Consider the following 20,022-nt stretch of genomic DNA (forward strand, 5'->3'; position numbering starts at 1 on the left):
GATCTAATACTATTAAAAAAATAATAATTAGCATGGGCTTCTAGACTAGAATAGACTATAATAATACAACACAGCTAAAATTTAAATTTTAAAAGTAAATTGACACTATTGTCTTTATGTGCCATAGAAAAAACACAGTAAATGTATTTCAATAAATAGAAAGTTAAGCAAATGTGTTTTATAAACAATGCTATAAAAAATTACTGATCATTCGTAGCATATAGTGTGTTTCTATGCATTGTAATGTTTTGTGTGTGTATATATGCTTGTCAAATATGTGTAAGATTAGAACATCTTTGACAAAAACAAAACACAAACACTTAAACATTTCCTTTATGCAATATGCCATCTTTCCATTTCTCTTATTGTTTCTCTATTTCCTTTCTTAGCTTGTTCTCCCGCCATGTCTGCAATGCAATAAAAAAAAGACTTAGGATTTTGTATGGATGCATACCTAGTCCTATAACCCTATTTCCACCCTCAGTTTCTCTGTAACTTCTATGTAAAAGTGTGTGTGTGTGTGTGTGTGTGTGTGTGTGTGTGTGTGTGTGCAGCCCATTTTAGCATAACCAGCTTCAATCTAAAATGACCTTTTCACAACTTTTTTTTTATTGGAAAGAGCATGTCAAAACATTGTCACCAACTTTGCTTTGTTGGTGAGCTTGCTCATAATTGCTTTAGCTTCCTTATTAGTGATGAACAAAATTGATATGTCAGCCAGGCTCACTACCTTACAATTTCTCTGACAAACTGACAAACATGTAACTCTCTGCCCTGCCCATCTTAAAAAAAACTCAGACCAATCAAAACTAGTGTTACATGTCAACAAGTGTTGAAGCAACAATGCAAGACAAGTCAGTTATTGGGATGCTACAACATTATTTGGCCCATTTTTAGCCTATTTTAGCTGACTTCACCCCAATATTTACTATTCACTAACTCGCACAAAACACAACCCTTTTATATTTTTGGCCTTATTTATTATTTATTTGGATGATTTCACATTTTCCTGTTCCTGTGTGGATATTGGTCCCCACAATATAGATGAAACCAGACCCAACCTGTTTTTCCATATGCCAGTGGGAAGCGCTATAGATAGAATGTACTACTGTGTTGTAAGTAGCTCATAGTCATAATTGTAATATCTTGATGATTTTAAACTCCCAGTGCAAGTCGTTTTTGAGCTGAGCAGACACCACGTCATAGTGGGCGGATTTCCCGTCTGGTTTTCTGCTAGGAGCAACGTTATTCATGACACTACCTCATTGCTTTTGTAGCTAGTCTTAGTTATTTGAATGAAGGCCCAAGGGAATTTATTTTAACTGAAAATGATTCATGATCCACAATAAAAAGGCCACAGTAAAAAAAAAACTAGCCATGAATTGCTCTCTTGCCCAGCTATTCTTAATTAATGATATGTATGCAGGCTCTAAATCGCCCAGTAGGTGGCACTCTAGCCATTTCACATAACGTGAAGTCACAGAGAATTACAATAGGGCCTTTTGATAACAGATAACAGTGCATAGTTTTTGTCATCCTCCTCCTCCACATTAGTTTATGAATTTGTGTTGAGTTATGAGGAGGGATTTAGGATTTGTCCTCGATGTTAGGACAGCCAAGTTCAGAATTTAATAAAGCATTTTAAAGCTACAATGAGGTAACATTTTTTAATGCAAGTTAAATAACCATATTGTTTTCAATGAATTAGGTTACTTTTCAACTCTTATAGTAAAAAGTGTGGTTAATGTCTATGAGAGGATATGTATCACAGGTGGTACCTGTAAATCATATTTCATTCACTTAGCTTTAGTATTTTCAGACAGGTAGTATTACCCTTCTTTTCAAGAAGAGACCATTAAAGAGGAAATGAAAAAGCCTGTCTAGACAGCAGTGGCTGATGGTCGAGTCAAGAGCATTGAGGGTGATCAGAAGGTCATGGTCAAAGTTCACACATAGAGTCAATGAGATGGAGTGAGACATTTGCTAGATAGAGCACAAAGAAGAGGGTAAATTCACTCAGATTTCAAATATGACACACATAAAACTTTATTATCATGACTGGAACAACAGAAATATTGTCATTTGTACCATTTTTTAGTTTGAACTCCATATAGAAATCACAAGACAGTCTGACAGAATCAAAGAAAGGTTTTTATAAATGGTGAAACTAATAAAACAAATCAAGAATCAGCCTGTTTATTGTTCATTTATAACAAGAACACTTTCTTTACTCACATAAGGATAAAATGAAATGTTGATTGACCTCATTCGACTGGTATACCAAACTGTCAATATTGTACTGTGTCATAGGCTATATATACACATATATCACACAGCAAGTCAGACAATAAGGTTAAAGAGACAAATTATATACATCATCCAGTAGTCCGTTATGGCAAGTCACATTCATAGTCATCTTCACTACATAGGAACATACAGGCCTGCACTGAATCCGCATCTGCCCTTCACAAAGACCCACGCATCACCCGCCTCTTGTATGTTCTGTTAAATGTATTGGCAATTTTATATATAGGGTCTGTATGATAAATATACCCCACAATAAGTTTGGCGTAGGCAAGATTTTTTGTTTTTGAAAGTCTCTAACGCTCACCAAAGCTGCATTTATTGGATCAAAACTACAATAAATCCAATGATATTATAAAATATCATTACAATATGAAATAACTGATTTCTATTTGAATATATTTTAAAATGTAATTTATTCCTGTGATGCAAAGCTGAATTATCAGCACCATTCCTCCAGTCTTCAGTGTCACATTATCCTTCAGAAATCATTCTGATTTGCTGATTTGTTGCTCAAGATTTCTTATCATTATCAATGTTAATATTTTCATATGGACCCCATTTACTTTCTTCACATTTACTGTTTTATTAAGGGCATTCATTTGTGCACGTCATTCCAACTTTCTCCGCTTCTGAAAATACTTTCCTTTTCGGGTGACGTCACCTGTTCCACTCAACTATACACATTTTCCACTAAGTTTCATTCAGAAATGAATCACATTAAGGAAGTATAATGCCATTACCTATTGACTTTAAATCCATTCCACAGAATTTCTCACTCAATCGGTGGGGAAAATGCAAAAAAGCTGCACAGATTCCATGCGGACCTTAGAAGTATGTTCGCTTTGACACTGAACCTAAACAGATTATATAAAAATATATAAGAACTACGGAAGAAATCTTGTCGGAAAGATTCAAATGGCCAGGACAGAAAAGATTCGTCCGAACAGAAGTAAACAAAACGGAATCAGATCGTTCATATCCGTCTTTTAAAGTCTGAATTGGACGTACAGGCATCACAAGAACGTTGACATCATCAAACGTCACGTGGGTCCAGTGTTCACCTGATATCTTCATTATGCTGCGTTCAGTTCATAGTATGAAGGCATGCACAACATTTTATTACACTTTTCACAGAAAATAAAATGGTCATCGTACGCTCAGGTTACGCCAGAGAACACAATGCCGTCGAGATGTCTTTAAGTCATTTGGTTCGAAAGCATCTTCCTGGAGCATAAAGGAATCAGATGGCCACAGACTGCAAGAAGCACTGAAATGCAACCCTACAGATGAAACGTTAATGGGGTGCCAACTCAAGTGTCCCAGGGGATCAGGACCATCTCATGCTCCACTGGAGAACCTCAACTCCACAGGTCACGGCTCATCGTAATCTATTTACAGCGATTAAGGGAGGGTTCGTGCCTTTTAAGTCTTTCACAGTGTCCTTGGGCAGCGTTCCTCCTCCTTTAATGATGAAATCCACCCCTGGCAGCCAGTCCAGTGTCTATCATGAACAGCAATGGCTTTGTTTTGTCGTTTTCCTCTCCCTCCCTCTGTCTGGTGACTTTGTCTTTCAGGTGCAGCAGTCACGGTCGAGGTTACTCTGAGAGGAGATGAGAGAGGGGTAGGGCGTCATCTTATCAATGTTGACGTAGGTGGTGTTGAGGAGGATGTAGTGCTCTCCGCTGAAGCTGGAGAAGATGGAGGCGATGCGGGACACTAGCTCTGAAAAGGTGGGCCGACGCTCGGGTTTGGGGTGCCAGCACTCGATCATGACATTGTATCTACAAAGAAGGTAGATCAGGAAGGTAGAAGGTAGTCATGACATTGTATCAAAACCCCCTATTATGCTTTTTCGAATATGACCTTTCATGCAGTCTCTAATATAACTGTAAAATGTCTGCAAGGTTCACCATAAATGGAGTTATTGTCTCCTAAAGAAAATAATCGATTATGAACAGCTGAAACGTTTCATCAGCAATTCACGTCTCACTTATTGTTATCAATGTAACATTTGCATAATGGCAGTCTGCATATAATACTGTAGTTGTAGCTGAGGCCTGGATGAGTTTTGTGTTGTCGACATACAAGTGCAGAGGAAGCCTCTGGAGCTGAAACGCATACGTGGTAATAGGTGTTTTCTTTCCAACAGGCGGTGTAAGCAGGAGACCAATCACAGCAGACGTGAGTGTCTGATCAATCAAAGCATAGTAGGCTCTCACAAAGTAGGGGTTTAGAGAGACTGAATCTTCAAACTAACCGTTTTCAGACCTTTTGAGAAATTAGGTGTACAATTTATATTATGAAAAAATGTAAGTGTTTTTTGACCTATTGTAGAAGACATCCAAAATAAAACAAGGAACCGAGAGCATAATAGGGGCATTTTAATAAAAGTGTATTTGTCTGGACATATTCAGAAAACTTTTTTTTTTCTTTCAAATGTCATTAATTATTTGTTTGTGGCACTAATAGATGTTTAACACTTTACAATATTTTAAAATGTGTGCATTTGTGCAAAGGCGCATTTAAAAATGAGTATTTTATTTATATTATTTTACTGTTATATTTAAAAAATATTGAAAGAATTTTTTTTTTTACATTTGAAAATGTAGTATTTTACTGTTACATTAAGCTTTTCTTTAAAACACAAACTAAATACCATACTGTTTCAAAGTTTGGGGTAAGAAATATTTTGTATGTTTTTATAATTGGTCCCATGCACACCAAGGCAAACAGTAATATTATGAAATAGTATTAAAATGTATTATAACTTTTTTATTTGAATGTATTCTTCAGTGTCACATGATCCTTCAGAAATCATTCTAATATGCTGATTTGCTGCTCAAGAAACATTTTTTATTATTATCAGTGTTGAAAACTGTTGTGCTGTTTAATATTTTTGTGCAAACTGTGATAGTTTTCCCCCAGAAATTTTATAGAATTTTATTTTGTTGTATTTACTGTCACTTTTGATCAATGTAACGCTTTCTTGCTGAATAAAAGTATTAATTTCTTTTTTTTAAATCGTACTAACCTTTTTTTACTATTCTTTTTTGTCATTTGATTCATTCTGAGCTAAAAATCATGAGTGTACATCTCATTTCTCTGTTCCCATCCCAGGTGTTTGCTTTGGCAGTTTAAGACACCGGTGCCTTGAAATTTATAACCTTCAGTGCAAACCTTCATTTCAGATGTGCATTTCAGAACGACTTTCCATTGTTTGTCCAGCAATAGTCTGCTGCGCAGAGCACTGAGACCTGGGAGGACTGGCTCATTGTGCCGTCCACAAGGGAAGGGAGTGATGACCCACATATCTCTGTTCTGAGCTGGTTATTTGGCTGGTTATTTGACGGCGGTGTGTAAAGAATGTTTGGAGGTCGACTCATATCAAACAGGCAGGGTTGGGAGTTGATGTGTGCTGAGCTCAGGTAGTCATGCAGAGCTGAGTTGGCCAAGAGTTTTGATGAACTACTACCGCTTGACTGAATCTGCGGGTGGTTAACAATGGCTCTCTGTTTTACACTCGTGTTGACGCACTCCCCCTTTGGAGTGCCATACACTGGTCATAATGAAGAACCAAGTGTGTGTCATGTGGGTGTGCAGTGTGTGCTTACAGTGCGTCTGGGCAGAACTCTGGCTGCAGAAGTCTCCGGCCTTGCAGGAGGAAGACTGTGATGTCGAAGGAGTTCACATCAGAGTAAGGCGGGGCACCCCGGGTCATGAGTTCCCACAGCAACACGCCGAACGACCACTGTGTGAAGATCGAATTTAAAACAATGAGTTATGAAGAAGGCAAGTGAGCACCTGTTAAAACAAGTGAACTTTGAGTGACTCCAACATCATCAGTTTGTTGGAGGCCAACAAAAAGGGATACAGTGAGGAAAAGCACAGGAACGCTGAACTCATAAATCCATTTAAGGGAACTGTCAAGTCAGTATTTGGGAAATGTTGAGAAAATAATTTCCCCAGAAGTGGTCGTGTGTAGTCATCTATTTTTATATTAAAATGCAGGTAGGTAGTTAGAAAACAGGACGTGACTCATAGCACACCTTGAGCCTGTATTCATGCATGAGTCAGTTTGACAGAGAAATATTCTTTGCTAATACTATCCATAAGTTGTCTAAAGCTTTTAAAATCTTTCCATAAGCAGAATTAGAGTGGGACCAGACTAAAAAAATGGAGATTTGCAGTAAAACAAATCTTTATTGCAGTAAGCTACCCACATAGTCAGCATTTTGGGGCATCATAGGCACACGGTCTTGAATGTCTATGATGCCCAGAATTGATATTTGATAATAAAAATGTTTTGAACATTCTGATATTGAATTGATCTGCTTGATTTGATCACTAAACATGCTTATGATGTCCAAATGTGCTCGATTTGATCATTTAAGTGTACTTTTAATGACCAATAATATTTGATTTGAAAGTGTGAGTGTATTTATGATGTCCAAAAATGCTCGATTTGATTATTTAAAGGTGCACTATGCAGCTTTCGTCCACTGGAGGGCGCCTATTCAAAACAAATCGTAGTTTGATGACACAAAGTGTGAGCGCAGCATCTTGGGAGATGTGGTCTTCTCATCACAGCCGGTGGAAAATAGGACTCGGGCAGAAATCACGTTCATGCATGCGGTTATTAACGTTACTGTAGTCTAAAGCAGAGCAGAACCGAGTGTTATGGACCTGAGCACAGCTGCTGGAGCGATTGTTAAACAAATACCCGCCTCGTGAATACCGGGACTTTTATTATGACGGGACGGGACACATTCGCCGGGCGCCTGCACAGATCTGCTCTTCAGGTTATGATTTTGAGGTAATGTAGCTCTGTTTATCATATTAGATACATTTAAGTGTGTTCAAAACGATGTTATGACTTTACTCCGTGCGTTCACTTGTTCACACTGCTAAGAGTAAAGCGCTCCTGCGAAATAAAAGCCGAAACCGAGGGTAACGCAGATATGACGTAATTGACAGGCGACTCCCTCAAATGCAATGCTGAAACGTCCCTATCCTTAGTTAAAATAGCAATTTTCTCACAATTTACAAATAGTGGGAAACTTCTGGGATATTGTAGGTACTCAACTGAACAAATATATAACACCGGCCTAGTGGTTTTTGGATATTTTACTGCAAAAATACTACATAGTTCACCTTTAAGTGTACTTTTAATGCCAAATAATACTTTACTTTTAACATGAGAGTGTACCTATCATCCCCAAAAATAGGTTAGGTTAGTATCTCACTTTTGAAACGGACAAAAAAAAACATTAGGAAAACAAAAGAATCTTAACTTTACAGGCTTTAAAAACTGGTCTTTGGTCAATAAAACCAAACCAATTTAAGTTGAGGATGATGTTACAGACTTGCTAAATATGATTTATTAATTGTCATTGATACTCACCACATCAGATTTGGTGGTGAACTTGTGCGTCTGCAGGCTTTCTAATGCCATCCATTTGACGGGCAGCTTTACTCCGTGCTTGTTGTGCACGCTGTAGTATTCTTTATCATACACGTCTCTGGCCAGGCCAAAATCAGCCACCTTTACTATGTAGCTCTCATCTAGCCTAAAAGAGATGTTACCAACATTTACATTAGGTTAAACAATCATAAATACAAATACATTATAGCACAATTAAAATTCTAATTTGTATTTAATACTTTAAGAATATAAAACTTCCTAATGTACATCATGTGCTCGATCCTTCAAAAAAACTGTAGGGTAATTTGTTGAAAAACTCACATGCAGTTTCTGGCCGCGAGGTCTCTGTGTACAAACTTCTTGCTGGCGAGATATTCCATTCCTTTAGCCACCTGCAGCCCGAAACCCATCAGGTCTTTCACTGTGGGGTTCTGTGGGAATGAAAACAATCCCTCCATTTAAAAAACAATAATGATAAAAACAACAAAGCACTTCACTACAAGGCACTGTCACTATTTAATCATCTTTATTATATTTTAACAGCCATAACCCTGCCTAAAACTACAGTCTGATGTTGAAGTTGTGCTGAAAAACGTTGGAGATGCTGCCACCACGTACGTGAGTTTCATTTCTGATGAAGTTGCGCAGATCTCCATGCTTCATGTAGGGTAACACGACGAGAGGCGAGCCCTCGCTGGGCAGACAGATTCCAAGCAGAGAGAGCACATTGGGATGGCTGAAGTCTTTCATGATGATGCCCTCCTTCAGGAACTGGGACACCTCCTCTATATCAGTGATTCCTGCCACAGAAATAAACTTTAAGAATCTCAGCAGTTCAAAGATCACCACGATGGTTTTTGGTATCACCCCCAGCCTAGATTTACACATGCAAAATTACTCTTTTTAAATCTATCCTGCTATACATTTTCCGAGTTAGCAATAAACCTGCCAAATTGTCAGTGAACCATTCGCCATGACTTATAAATTATCCCCAACACTATCAAGTGTTGTATCACACATGGCCTGATATTTCACCCGGGAGGTTTCAGAGCGGAGACATAATCTACTGTGATATGACCGCACCATTACGAGCTGAGCTCTGAGATTCTGTTGGTCCTGCCATTTTAGCTGTGCCTCGCTTAATCTTGTTGGTGGAGCTTTCACATTTTGAGGAGATTAAACAGATGTTTAACCTTTCACTAAGAGAAAGAGAGGCTTACGGGTACAGAAAAAAGAATAGGCCTGTGTGTACATGTCTTACAGTAGACTGATCCTGAGTAATGAGGCATCCTACGCTACACTGACTACTGTCAGTGTAGCTAAGGATCCACAAAAGTAAAAAAAACTGATCTGGGAACAGCCCTAAAGTAGTTAACCAATTCCTTTTTAATTTATGATGGTTTTATGATTCTTTGTTTGATTAATATACAAATGCACCAGGGTTATTACAGTTAACTAAAACAAAAATCATAAGAATTTTACTTAAAGGGATAGTTCGCCCAAAAATGAAAGTTAGGCCATGATTTACTCACCCTCAAGCCATCCTAGGTGTGTATGTACATTCTTTGAGATTAATACAATCTGAGTTATATAAAAAAGTCCCAGCTCTTTCAAGCTTTATAATGGCAGTGAATGGCTGTTTTGAAGTTCATAAAAGTGCATCTATCAATCATAAAAGTAATCCACAGGGCTCCAGTTTTTTTTTTTTTTAGGAGGACGTAGGATGCTCTGTTGAGAATATGCTAGTTCTATATGCAAGTTTTGCTTTGCTCAGTCCTCTGCGGTTCCACGTTCGTCACTGGAACTTATGGTATGCTTCTGTCCGACGTCATACGCTGGAACACCAGTCTCTCGTGAACATGTGCACGACAGTTCGCGGAAGTTACAGATTGCACTTTTATGGACTTCAAAACAGACCATTCACTGCCATTATAAAGCTTGCAAGGGCATTTTTAATATAGCTCTGACTGTATTCATCTTAAAGAAGAATGTCATACACACCTAGGATGACTTGTGGGTGAGTAAATCATGGGCTCATTTTTATTTTTGGGTGAACTATCCCTTTAAGTTACATTTTCAAAGGCAATGAAATAAAAATTATATATAAAACCATATTTAAATGTAGGGCAACACGACATAAGAGGAACTCGTTCTCAGCAAACAATGAACCAGACCATTTCAATTTTGAGCAAGCAATCTCATTGGCTGAAGGATTAGCAGAGGCCAGTCAGCATGTGCCATGCGGTAACAATGTAGTTGCTTGCAGGCTGCATGCTAAGGTCAGTCTGTGCCCTCTAGAGTTTCATGACTGACCTATATATATAATAATTAATAAAAACTATAATAGTCTGAAATACACAATAAAGCACCCTTGTCAAAAATGTAAACCATGATACATTTAAAGTCTAGTTAGGCAATAGTTGCTGTTGAGAACTGGGACAGAAAAGGAAAACTTGGGTCATAAATCTAAAAGCTCTCAGTGACATGACGTGATTAGAGGCATCTCTAATGCGATATGGCTGCTCTGCTGTGCATTCATCAAAATCGTCTTCATCACACAGCCATATTAAAACAGTCTCAGTCATATGTCATTTCTCAATAAAAAGATGTCAAACTGGGTTCAGAATTGATGAATAACCAATAGGTGGCATGATTATGGGGATCCTAAATGTAGTTTAACATCTTTCCTGTAGGATTGAATAGTTTTATATATTTTTGGGCTGTTAGGGCCACTCAGTGACAGTGGTTTTACCATGGTGGATGGCACAATAAAACCCCCATGAATGCTGTTGAATGTGGCTCATCCAATCAGTTTAAGAGCTGCAGCTCTCTGTGCTTGCAACTGTACCACCTCAACACTCATGTTGTCAAACTCACTGTTCAAGGACTTGATGGCGCAGTGCTGCTTCTGGCCATCTGGTTCGAGCAGGGTTCCGTGAAACACGCAGCCAAAGTGCCCTAGTGCACACAAAGACAGGAAAAGATGCAGAGATTATTAGCACATCAATCTATCAAAGCGTTTTATGCCCAAGCGAAGCGTGGGCATAGCAGGTGCGTATCACGTCCAAAAGCAAGAACAATGGAGTGTGAATATATTGTGCTGGGAGTACAACTGATCTGTTGGTCTCAAACTTTCTCTCTTTGAGTCTTTTTGTCTTGCACAGTATGATTTTATACTTTCTAAATCACAAAAAGAGACATAAACCTGATAGTATAAGGGTCATTTTAGTTTCTACTGTACATTTACTTTTTGCACCTTTTATTGGCAATACAGTGAAGGCATGTACAATAGGATCTTGTGTTGATGGTTTAACACTATTTTTCAAATGTTTGGGGTCAGTAAGATTTTATTTATTTATTTATTAAGGACTTTAAGCAACAGCTGCTGATGGAACAGCAACGGCCTTCTGGTGTTCTATTGTGCATGCACAACTTTAACTGCTCCGTCGTGACTTTCTACAGTAACCATCTACTACGGAAGAACAGCTGATTTACTGTAGTCACTCATATGTGACAGATTAGATAAGTAAATGTAATATTTATAGTTATGTAGCATTTTCATTGTATTTTTTTTTTGTTACATTTTATTAAATGTGACCTTGGACCTTGGGTCATTAGTCAATATAATACAATAGCCAACAATTCATATATTGTATGGGTCAAAATTATAGATTTTTCTTTTATGCCAACAATCATTAGGATATAATTAAAATTCATGTTCTATAAAGATATTTTGTAAATTTTCTACAGTAAATATATCAAAATGTATTATTATTAGTAATATGCAAAGGTGATTTTTGCAATATTTAAACACATTTTTTTTGCACGCTCACATTCCACATTTTCGAATAGTTTGCCAAATATTGTCCTATCCTAATAAACCATAAATCAATAGAAAGCTTATTTATTCAGCAGTTATTTTAAATTGTAATAATATTTCACAATATTACAGTTTTTACTGTATTTTTTATCAAATAAATGCAGCCTTGTTGAGAATAAGAGACTTTTTCAAAACCAACCGCAACATTTTTGAATGGTAGTGTACATTATTTTGGAAACTTCTATAGTGTTACCGACTGCTGTTCAAAAATGTTATGTCTAGACATCTTGCACAAATAGTGTGCAATGAGTAGCAAAGCAAAGTTTTTTAATTAAGGATTTGTTTAGTGTGAGCTATAATAATAGTGAGCAAAACAAACGCATAAAAGAATGACTGCAAGATTGCTGTGAAATATGAACTTGAACAGTACGTCTGGAGGGCAGCGTGGTGTATAACTGAAAGATTAACCAATTACAAGTGTCTGGGCAAGGTATTCTCTCTAATGAGGGCATGGAGAACAGAGGGTGAGAGAGAGTTGGGGTGTTGTGTTGAAATAATAGAGCGTGGAGTGCTGTAATCTCTCTCCAGCTCTGCTATCACGTCTTCCCAGATGGCAGCAGAGTCAGATTACCGGCAGGGAGCCCTGAGACGGCCCAACAATGAGCCTGGAATTTAACACGGGAACAAATCACCACACATGCCACCTCGAGCACCCCAACATACTCACATGCACGCACGGCCTCTTCCTCTTGCTCTATAAATCGCTTTGTGTCACATGCACAAACATAGGCACGCACATACACACGGCTTGGTTTTCCCACAGGGGTGATGGGTTTTAGGAGTATTGTGAAAGGGTTTGGGGAGGACTGGTTTTCACCTGAGCGCCACAGTAAATATGATACACACGTTCATACCCCCACTTCTGTAGTACAATAAGAGGACAGGCAATTTAACGTTCAAATGTCCAACCTGCTGGGCTGATTATCACAGTTTAACCTGTTAACTTTAACCACGTCTGAAACTGATTCCCTCTGCTAAATCCCTCAAATTGAGCTATTGGATTTCTTGTAATGGACCTTTTTCGCAAAGCTTCGTTGCCAATTTTCTTTGTGAGTTACAGTAACTGTACAAAGAAACTAGATTTTTGGGTCAATGACAAATTAGACTGTCCAAAAAAAGAGAAATATCTAGTTTAAAATGTGTATTTTTTAATGAGACTTACTGAACTTGAAACAGATACAGCCATCCTCTCTATGATATCTTTTCTTGTTTATGCAAAAAAAAAATCTGAATGTTGGTCGCACACCACATGACTTATCAGACAAAAGTTTTTCTAATTCTATTTGAACAACTTTTGTCTGATAAGTCATGTGGTGTGCGACCAACATTCAGAAAAAAAAGTTCATTACATTTTTCTAAGAAATAATAATAATAATAATAATAATAATAATAATAATATATACACTCAAGGTTCTGTCTTCCTGTTTAAAAAAAAAAAAAAGTATAAAAAAGATTAATGAGGCTTTTATTCTTCATTTAGATATCAGGACAGTTGTATCGCTCTGACATTTTTTAATTGATACCCTTAAAAATATCAAAATTAACATTAACTCGTCATTGTATTCAGGTGCGTTCAAGTCGTTTTATGTATAATTTTTTTAAATAAATGAATTCCAAGTATCCAACCTACGTAATGTGGTGCCTGCCTGCCAAGATACCCCAAAACCTTTATTTTGTAAAAGTAAGACATTAAGACATTTGGAGACATTAAGATTTTTTTTTTTTTTTTTAAGGAATACAGCAAGAATGCATTTAATTTGTCAAAAGTGACAGTACAACTTTTATAATATTACAAAATATTTCTGCTTCGAATAAATGCTGAAAATGCAGCAAATCAGCATATTAGATTGATTTCTGAAGGACCATGTGACTGAAGACGGGAGTAATGATGCTGAAAATTCATCTTTGCTATTACTGGAATACATTATATTTTAACATTTATTATTATATAAACAATTTAAACTGAAATAATATTTCACAATATTTTTGATCAACTAAACGTAGCTAAACTAAACATTTAAAAAAAAATCTTACCAACCCTAAACGTTTGAATATCAACAAGCAGTCATGACCATCATTTTAACACTGATATTGGTGTCCCCTCACCTCTTCCGATGATCTCATTCACATGTAAGAGCAGATCTTCCCGGGCGATGACCACGTGCTGCACTTCCTTTAGCAGCTCAGGATGGAGGCTGCCCAGATCTATGGGTGCATTAGAGGGCAGCAGTGGAGACGCCAGATCCCCTTCCATCTGCCCCAGCATTGGGGACAGATCCACATGGGCATGAGCGTAGAGATGAGGCCGGCAGGACTCTGTCTGCGACAGAGGCAAGTTTTGGTCTGCAAGGCAATGGGGTCGAGAGGTCAAAAGTCAATGACTTGTTCGCAGAGGCCTGGGGTCACCTGAACAAAGCAGGGAAAGTCTGGCAGACAGGGTCATTACACCAACTACAAAGAGCTGAGGAAATTCTAAACCCGGCTATACAGATGAGAGGGGATTTTTTTGTCTTTTCAAACAAAAAAGGAGGCAGAGGCAAAGCAAGGGAGCATGTAATATCTTCAGAGAGAGAGTGAAGAGGGAGCAGAAAGTCAGGTCAGAAAGCGTATGTGTTTTGAGAACTGGAAAAAAAGTTGTCTTTCAGTGATGATCAGACCAGTCTTCACTATCCACAGCCGTGAAAAGAAAAAAAGCAAAGCTGGTCTGAGATCAGCAGATAAGGCAAACCTCCACCAGCAGTGTGTTTTGAGCGAGACGCAGCGAAGCGTGAGAACATACCCTCAAGCAAAGTGGTTCTATAGTCCACCGACTCGTGAGAGACCATTTCATTAGTCGGACTGACACTCCTCGCGTTTGCCAACATGTCCAAGTGCGGAATATGAGCCCGGCCGTCATACCAAACCATAGCCTTAGCTAAATCTACAACCAAAGAGAGACAGAGAATGAGAGAGACCAAGGAGAGGTGAGAGAAAAAAGGGACAGATCGCTCCACCATTGACTTAAGCAGTGTCAACTCCCACAAACAAACCCAGAAACCTCTTTCTTTCTTTCTCTTTCTTTATCTCACACTCATGTCATTAAAATGCAGTTCATATCATATCAAATAACCATCATCAAAAGCAACATCTCGGTTATGAGAGCAGCTGGAATCAGAGGTGGTTGCTAAACTTCTGAATGAAAAGGGAGCTATGCTATTACTGCCAAAAAATGATTTCTTAATCTATACTTTTTACTTGTTGTGCAGTAACAATATCTAAACATCCTTAAAGCAAGAAAACTGCTTAAGATATTAAAGCATGTTTTTCTTGATATTAATCTTTTTTGTTTGGAATATACAGATACATAATTTGTTTCTTACAGAACAGACTTATATGCTGCATCTAAAGTTGTTTTGAATAATAAAGTTTTCCATTCTGGATATAAAAGTCAATATTTGCATACTTTTTTGGTAGATGTAGCTGCTCTTTAGTTATACAAATGATGTGGAACATTTGCATATAAAGTGTTTTTACATTTATTTTGAAACATCCACAGTAGGCAAAAACAGCTAAAAGCTTATAAATTGATACAGACAGTCACATACCATCAATATGCTTCTTCCTCTTGACCCAAACAAAGACTCCGACGAGAAGCAGTAGAAGGATGGACACACACACTCCTCCTGTTATCAGTATCCTGTAGTCCTGGTCTTGAGCCAAGACCACACGACCTAGGATCACAGATGATGTGGCCTGCTTCCACTGCAATGGATACACAAATTCCTTCATGTTATTTTCAGTAAATATTAGTGACCATATAAATATTAGTACCTATTTTTTTTTTAACTATATTGATAATTATTATTATGTAATGGGGGGGATTCCATATAAAATCCGACACATTAAGAATGGGATATACTTAGAAAAAAAAAAAAAACGTATTATACAAAATAACATTATATTATAAAAGTATTTTTAGAGCATCAGTCTGATTAATTAGCAAAAAATCCAGCCCAAAAGTAAAAGCCCCACAAAAAGACAAGCACACATATGCAAAGCTACAACCAGGGAACATCCATGCCATCACATCTGCAGCACATTTGCTTCAGATTTCATATGCCGCGAATTGTTTACATTTGAACCTCCAACATCACAACAATCCATCTAGAAACATCCTCAGGGAGCGTTTACACTCAGAGAGAGGGCTTCACTGCTCATAAAGCAGCATGGCAAAATGAAACGCACACATCCACTGCAGGCAGGAGGGGAAATTGGATCAGAGATAGAGCCTCTCTTATGTGGTGCAGTGTTATTGAGTTTGGGCTGAGATGAGTTTTACCGCGCCATATTGTGATGGGGTCAGATTAGAGCATCGTGTCACACGCACGCTGTCCGTCTCTCCCTGGCAGATAAGCACTTTATGCTGAGGCCAACGTTTCCTTGATCTTTGCACCAATCATATCAGACTGTCTGGGGCCCGAATCGGGGCCTGAAATGGTTTTTAATGTTCTTGTTGAGCTAATGGTGGCCAGAAAGGAAATACTAGTGAGGCATCTTATCAGGCAGAGCCTGATATATAAAAATTACAATATGAACACCTTTGAGGAAATTATTCATTGATAATAATCCTCATATCCAAGAGATATGCGTTTAGGAGCTAATCTGGAAACTATCATTGTTTGGCAAACCAGAGGCCTCTGCTAAGATCAGAAATAGCTTGTGTCTGGTACTTTGAGAGGCTTCTCGAACAAGCAGGCTGGCTGACGAGTGGCTCTTATGGGGGCCGTCTGGACTGGAGTGGTCTGAAGTGGAGCAGTGAATGAAAGAGTCCTGTACCTCCACCTCCAGCTCTTTGGCAGCTGTCTGGAGCTCCATGGGTACAGTGCATTCGAGCGTGTTGCCCACCAAAGTGACGCTCTCACAAGTCCGGTTCGAAACTCTCAGCACTTTGCCGTTTTTCACTGCCTCCTGATTCACAGGGGGGACCTGCAGGGGGAAATGAGAGAGAATGAGAGAAGCAGAAAGGTGACAAAAAAACTTGCCTGCCTTTAAATTGCCCCATGACTGAATGTGTATATGGGGCGTATAGATTGTGCAGCATTTACCCCTCTAACCCCAGCCAGCTCTGGTGTATGGAGCAGAGCAGAAGGCAATAAAGACAGCTATCACATTCCTCACATGACAGCCTGGGCTTTACAGATTGGACACACTCCACTACTGCACCTGTTACCATACAGCACCGGCCAGCCTGAACTCCAATGCGAACAGACGCACATACACTTACAAGTAATACCCAGCTCCTTAGAGGAGATTAGGCCATTCACAAAAAGCAAATGATCACAACTTAAACATTTTTTAAGGTAATGAGTAACTATGGAAGCTTGTTTCCGCCACAGAATAAAACAATTAAGTTAATTGCAACTTTTTTTTATCTCACAATTGTAACCTTTTTTCTCACAATTGAGATATTTTTCTCAGAATTGCATGATATAAATTCGCAATTGCGAGTTAAAAAAATCTGAACTGTGTGATTTAAAGTCACAATTGCGAGTTTAAATCTTGCAATTCTGACTTTTTTCTTAGAATTGCGAGAAAATATATTATAACAAACAATTGCCAGATATAAAGTCAGAATTGTGACTATATCTCACAACTCTGACTATATTTTGTCAACTCTGACTATATTTTGTCCTTTATATCTCACAACTCTGACAATATTTTGCCATTCTGAAATGTAAACTCACAATTGGGAGATAAAAAGTCACAAATATCTTGTAAAATGCTTTATTCTGTGGCGGAAACAAGCTTCCATATATAACCACCTGCACTGTCAGATATATGTAATAGTGTGTGTGTGTGTGTGTGTGTGTGTATTATATATATATTGTGTATTATAGTGCATTATATATATAAATATTACAATTACAATATAATTCAAATAAATACAAGTTACTTAACAAGTTACTTGTTGTTAAAAACAACAACTACTACTTAAATAGCAAACGTCCAAGCAAAATCTCCATTGGCACCAGTAACACTTACAATCTCTGACATTTTGATAAACCCCTCGAGCATCAGCAGTGCTGCCAAATGCAATTTTATTTCCCTAAAGAAGGCCTTAAGTATCAAGCTGCAAAATCTAAACAAACAGACTGCATGGGAATGAAAGTGCATGATCTGAGTGATAGGGCAGTTTAATGACAATTAAGCTAAACTGAGCCTGCTGTTGTGCCCATTATTGAATATATAGTGGCTTTAAATGAGCCTGAGCGGTACACAACGTTTAGTGTGAGTCTGTGTGTGTGTATGTGTATCTATGTCCCAAGAGGGGTACGAAGGGATTTGATGCGGAGGTCTCGCATGGGAAGAAAAAGTCGAATCTCACGCGACCTCTCTCCCCCCTCCTCTTCACAACAGCTGCATTTGACTATTGAGTGGTGGTTTTGGAGGAAAAAAAAGAGTCTACTCTTATATTTCATTGTTAAAAAGGCTGTGCTTTTTCACCAGCTTACCCTCACTAGGGCAAGGGATCTCACCATCAATATGTCAGAGGCTGTAACCTTCGGGGAGCGAGAACAATGTGAAAGATGGAGGTGCGCAATGGGAAACAAACTAAACTTCCTGTTTTGTTTCGGTATTGTTTCCTTCCAACTCAATGAGCAATGTGAATCACTGTGTATGCGTGTTTGTCTGAGATCAAACACCAAACTACCTTCCTGCAGAGCATCGCTCTTACCTTAATCTCCACAATGTTCTTGATGCCTCTCGGTGTAACGGTGGGCTCCTGGAAATCCTTAAAATTTGGATCTTCCACATACAGTAGGTCATACTGATCGGTGGAGAAACCGTCTAACACAAAGGTCATTTTTGTGGCAACTGGAGGCTGAACACTGAGGTCTTTCAGGGAGGGTGTGATACAAAGGATATTTTGCTTATCCTCATCATGACTGCAGGTCTAGGCATAGAGAAAAAGACAAACACAAATATTAGCCATCTCTGTCATTATAATTGTGCCAAGTCAATGCTGAGGCATGTTGCATTCTTTTGTGTGGCCAATTCACTTTATCTTTTGTTTGCATAGGAGCAAATCATCTTTACACATAAAATTCATTCAAGGCTATAATGTTCAACCAGGGGCCAAGTTTTCTCAAGGGCTGGGGTGATTACGTGACTGAGCATATTTAAGTTCAGATTTCAGAGGCTTTCTAGAAAGCATTCAAACAGCAAACATAATTTACATTACATTCATATTTATGCATTTGGCAGATGCCAATATTCTGTATGTTTCAGTGAACACAGTGAATTGTCATTGTCAATTTTCTGTTTTAATAAAAAAGTAATTTATTGCTGTGATAGCAAAACTGAATTTACTCCAGTCTTCAGTATTACATGGTCCTTCAGAAATAATTTTGATTTGCTGCAGAAGAAACATTGTACATCTGTGATTTTTGATGATTCACCAAGGAAAGTTCAAAAGATTTATTTGAAACAGAAATCTTTTGTAAAATTACAAATGTCACTTTTGATACATTTAATGTGCTCTTGCTGAATCACTTCTCAAAATGTTTTTAATCTCGCTGACCCCAAACCTTTGAACAGTAGTGTATAACCTTTTTAAACCAGATGTGAGACATAACCGGATTGCATAGCATATGTCGCAAACTTTAAGGGCAGTGGACAGGGAGCTTTTGAGAGATTTAAGATCTGTTTCAATGCAATTATGCATGAGTTACAACTCAAAAGCTTCACGTGCCAGCTGTGGCTCCAGCCCTGCCAGGTCTTGCCACACACCATTTTCATTCCACATTATAACACCACAACTGCCCATTTTACAGTATGCCTGTTATTTGCACGTCACCAGCATTTAATTAGCTGTCCTCATGTGAACGTTCCACTTCATAAAGCATAACCCTAGAGCAAGAGACATATTCAAATTGTTCAATGCCATTATTTATGAACATAAGGCATCTGAGACGTCTTTGCTCCAAGACTTGCATCCAGCAAACCTGCGTCTCCCTCTGCACACTTGGCAGGTTAACAATGCTCTAGAGTCTAAAAACAAAGAAATCCTCACTTCACATAAGTGTTGTTTCAGAGTCAAAGTCCTATTACGGTTCAGGTCACTGCAAGTATTTTTATTCACATAATAGCCATAGATATTTTAAATAAAATACTTGTCCTAGGAGTTCACATACAGATCAGATACTTAATTTTAGAGAAAATGGATGAAGATAGATAAATACCTTTAACTAACTGAATGCTTTTTCTCATTATATACACCAATCAGGCATAACATTATGACCTAATATTGTTTTGGTCCCCCATTTGCTGCAAAAATAGCTCTGACCCAACGAGTCATGGACTCCAATAGACCCCTGAAGTTGTGCTGTGGTGTCTGGTACCAAGAAGTTAGCAGCAGATCCTTTAAGTCCTG

At 38.1% G+C, this 20,022-nt stretch overlaps 1 protein-coding gene across 2 annotated transcripts in view; it reads right to left on the reverse strand.

The window, feature by feature from the left end:
• Positions 1 to 2,021: 2,021 nt before the first annotated feature.
• The window catches only part of met (MET proto-oncogene, receptor tyrosine kinase), a 54,443-nt gene continuing 36,442 nt past the window's right edge, over positions 2,022 to 20,022 (reverse strand). Inside the window, exons 11-21 of one of the 2 annotated variants that reach the window (XM_067436870.1) lie at positions 18,325 to 18,543; positions 16,425 to 16,574; positions 15,194 to 15,350; positions 14,389 to 14,529; positions 13,716 to 13,952; positions 10,607 to 10,687; positions 8,348 to 8,529; positions 8,051 to 8,160; positions 7,709 to 7,874; positions 5,919 to 6,055; positions 2,022 to 4,088 (exon numbers count right to left, since the gene is read on the reverse strand). In XM_067436870.1, coding sequence (XP_067292971.1) covers positions 3,878 to 4,088; positions 5,919 to 6,055; positions 7,709 to 7,874; positions 8,051 to 8,160; positions 8,348 to 8,529; positions 10,607 to 10,687; positions 13,716 to 13,952; positions 14,389 to 14,529; positions 15,194 to 15,350; positions 16,425 to 16,574; positions 18,325 to 18,543 — 1,791 coding nt within the window. In that variant the 3' untranslated portion in view covers positions 2,022 to 3,877. The remainder of the gene's footprint in view (positions 4,089 to 5,918; positions 6,056 to 7,708; positions 7,875 to 8,050; positions 8,161 to 8,347; positions 8,530 to 10,606; positions 10,688 to 13,715; positions 13,953 to 14,388; positions 14,530 to 15,193; positions 15,351 to 16,424; positions 16,575 to 18,324; positions 18,544 to 20,022) is intronic. The other variant, XM_067436871.1, reaches the window with a different exon arrangement.

This window comes from Pseudorasbora parva, chromosome 25, assembly GCF_024679245.1.
Source record: "Pseudorasbora parva isolate DD20220531a chromosome 25, ASM2467924v1, whole genome shotgun sequence".
In the NCBI taxonomy this organism is placed as follows: Eukaryota; Metazoa; Chordata; class Actinopteri; order Cypriniformes; family Gobionidae; genus Pseudorasbora; species Pseudorasbora parva.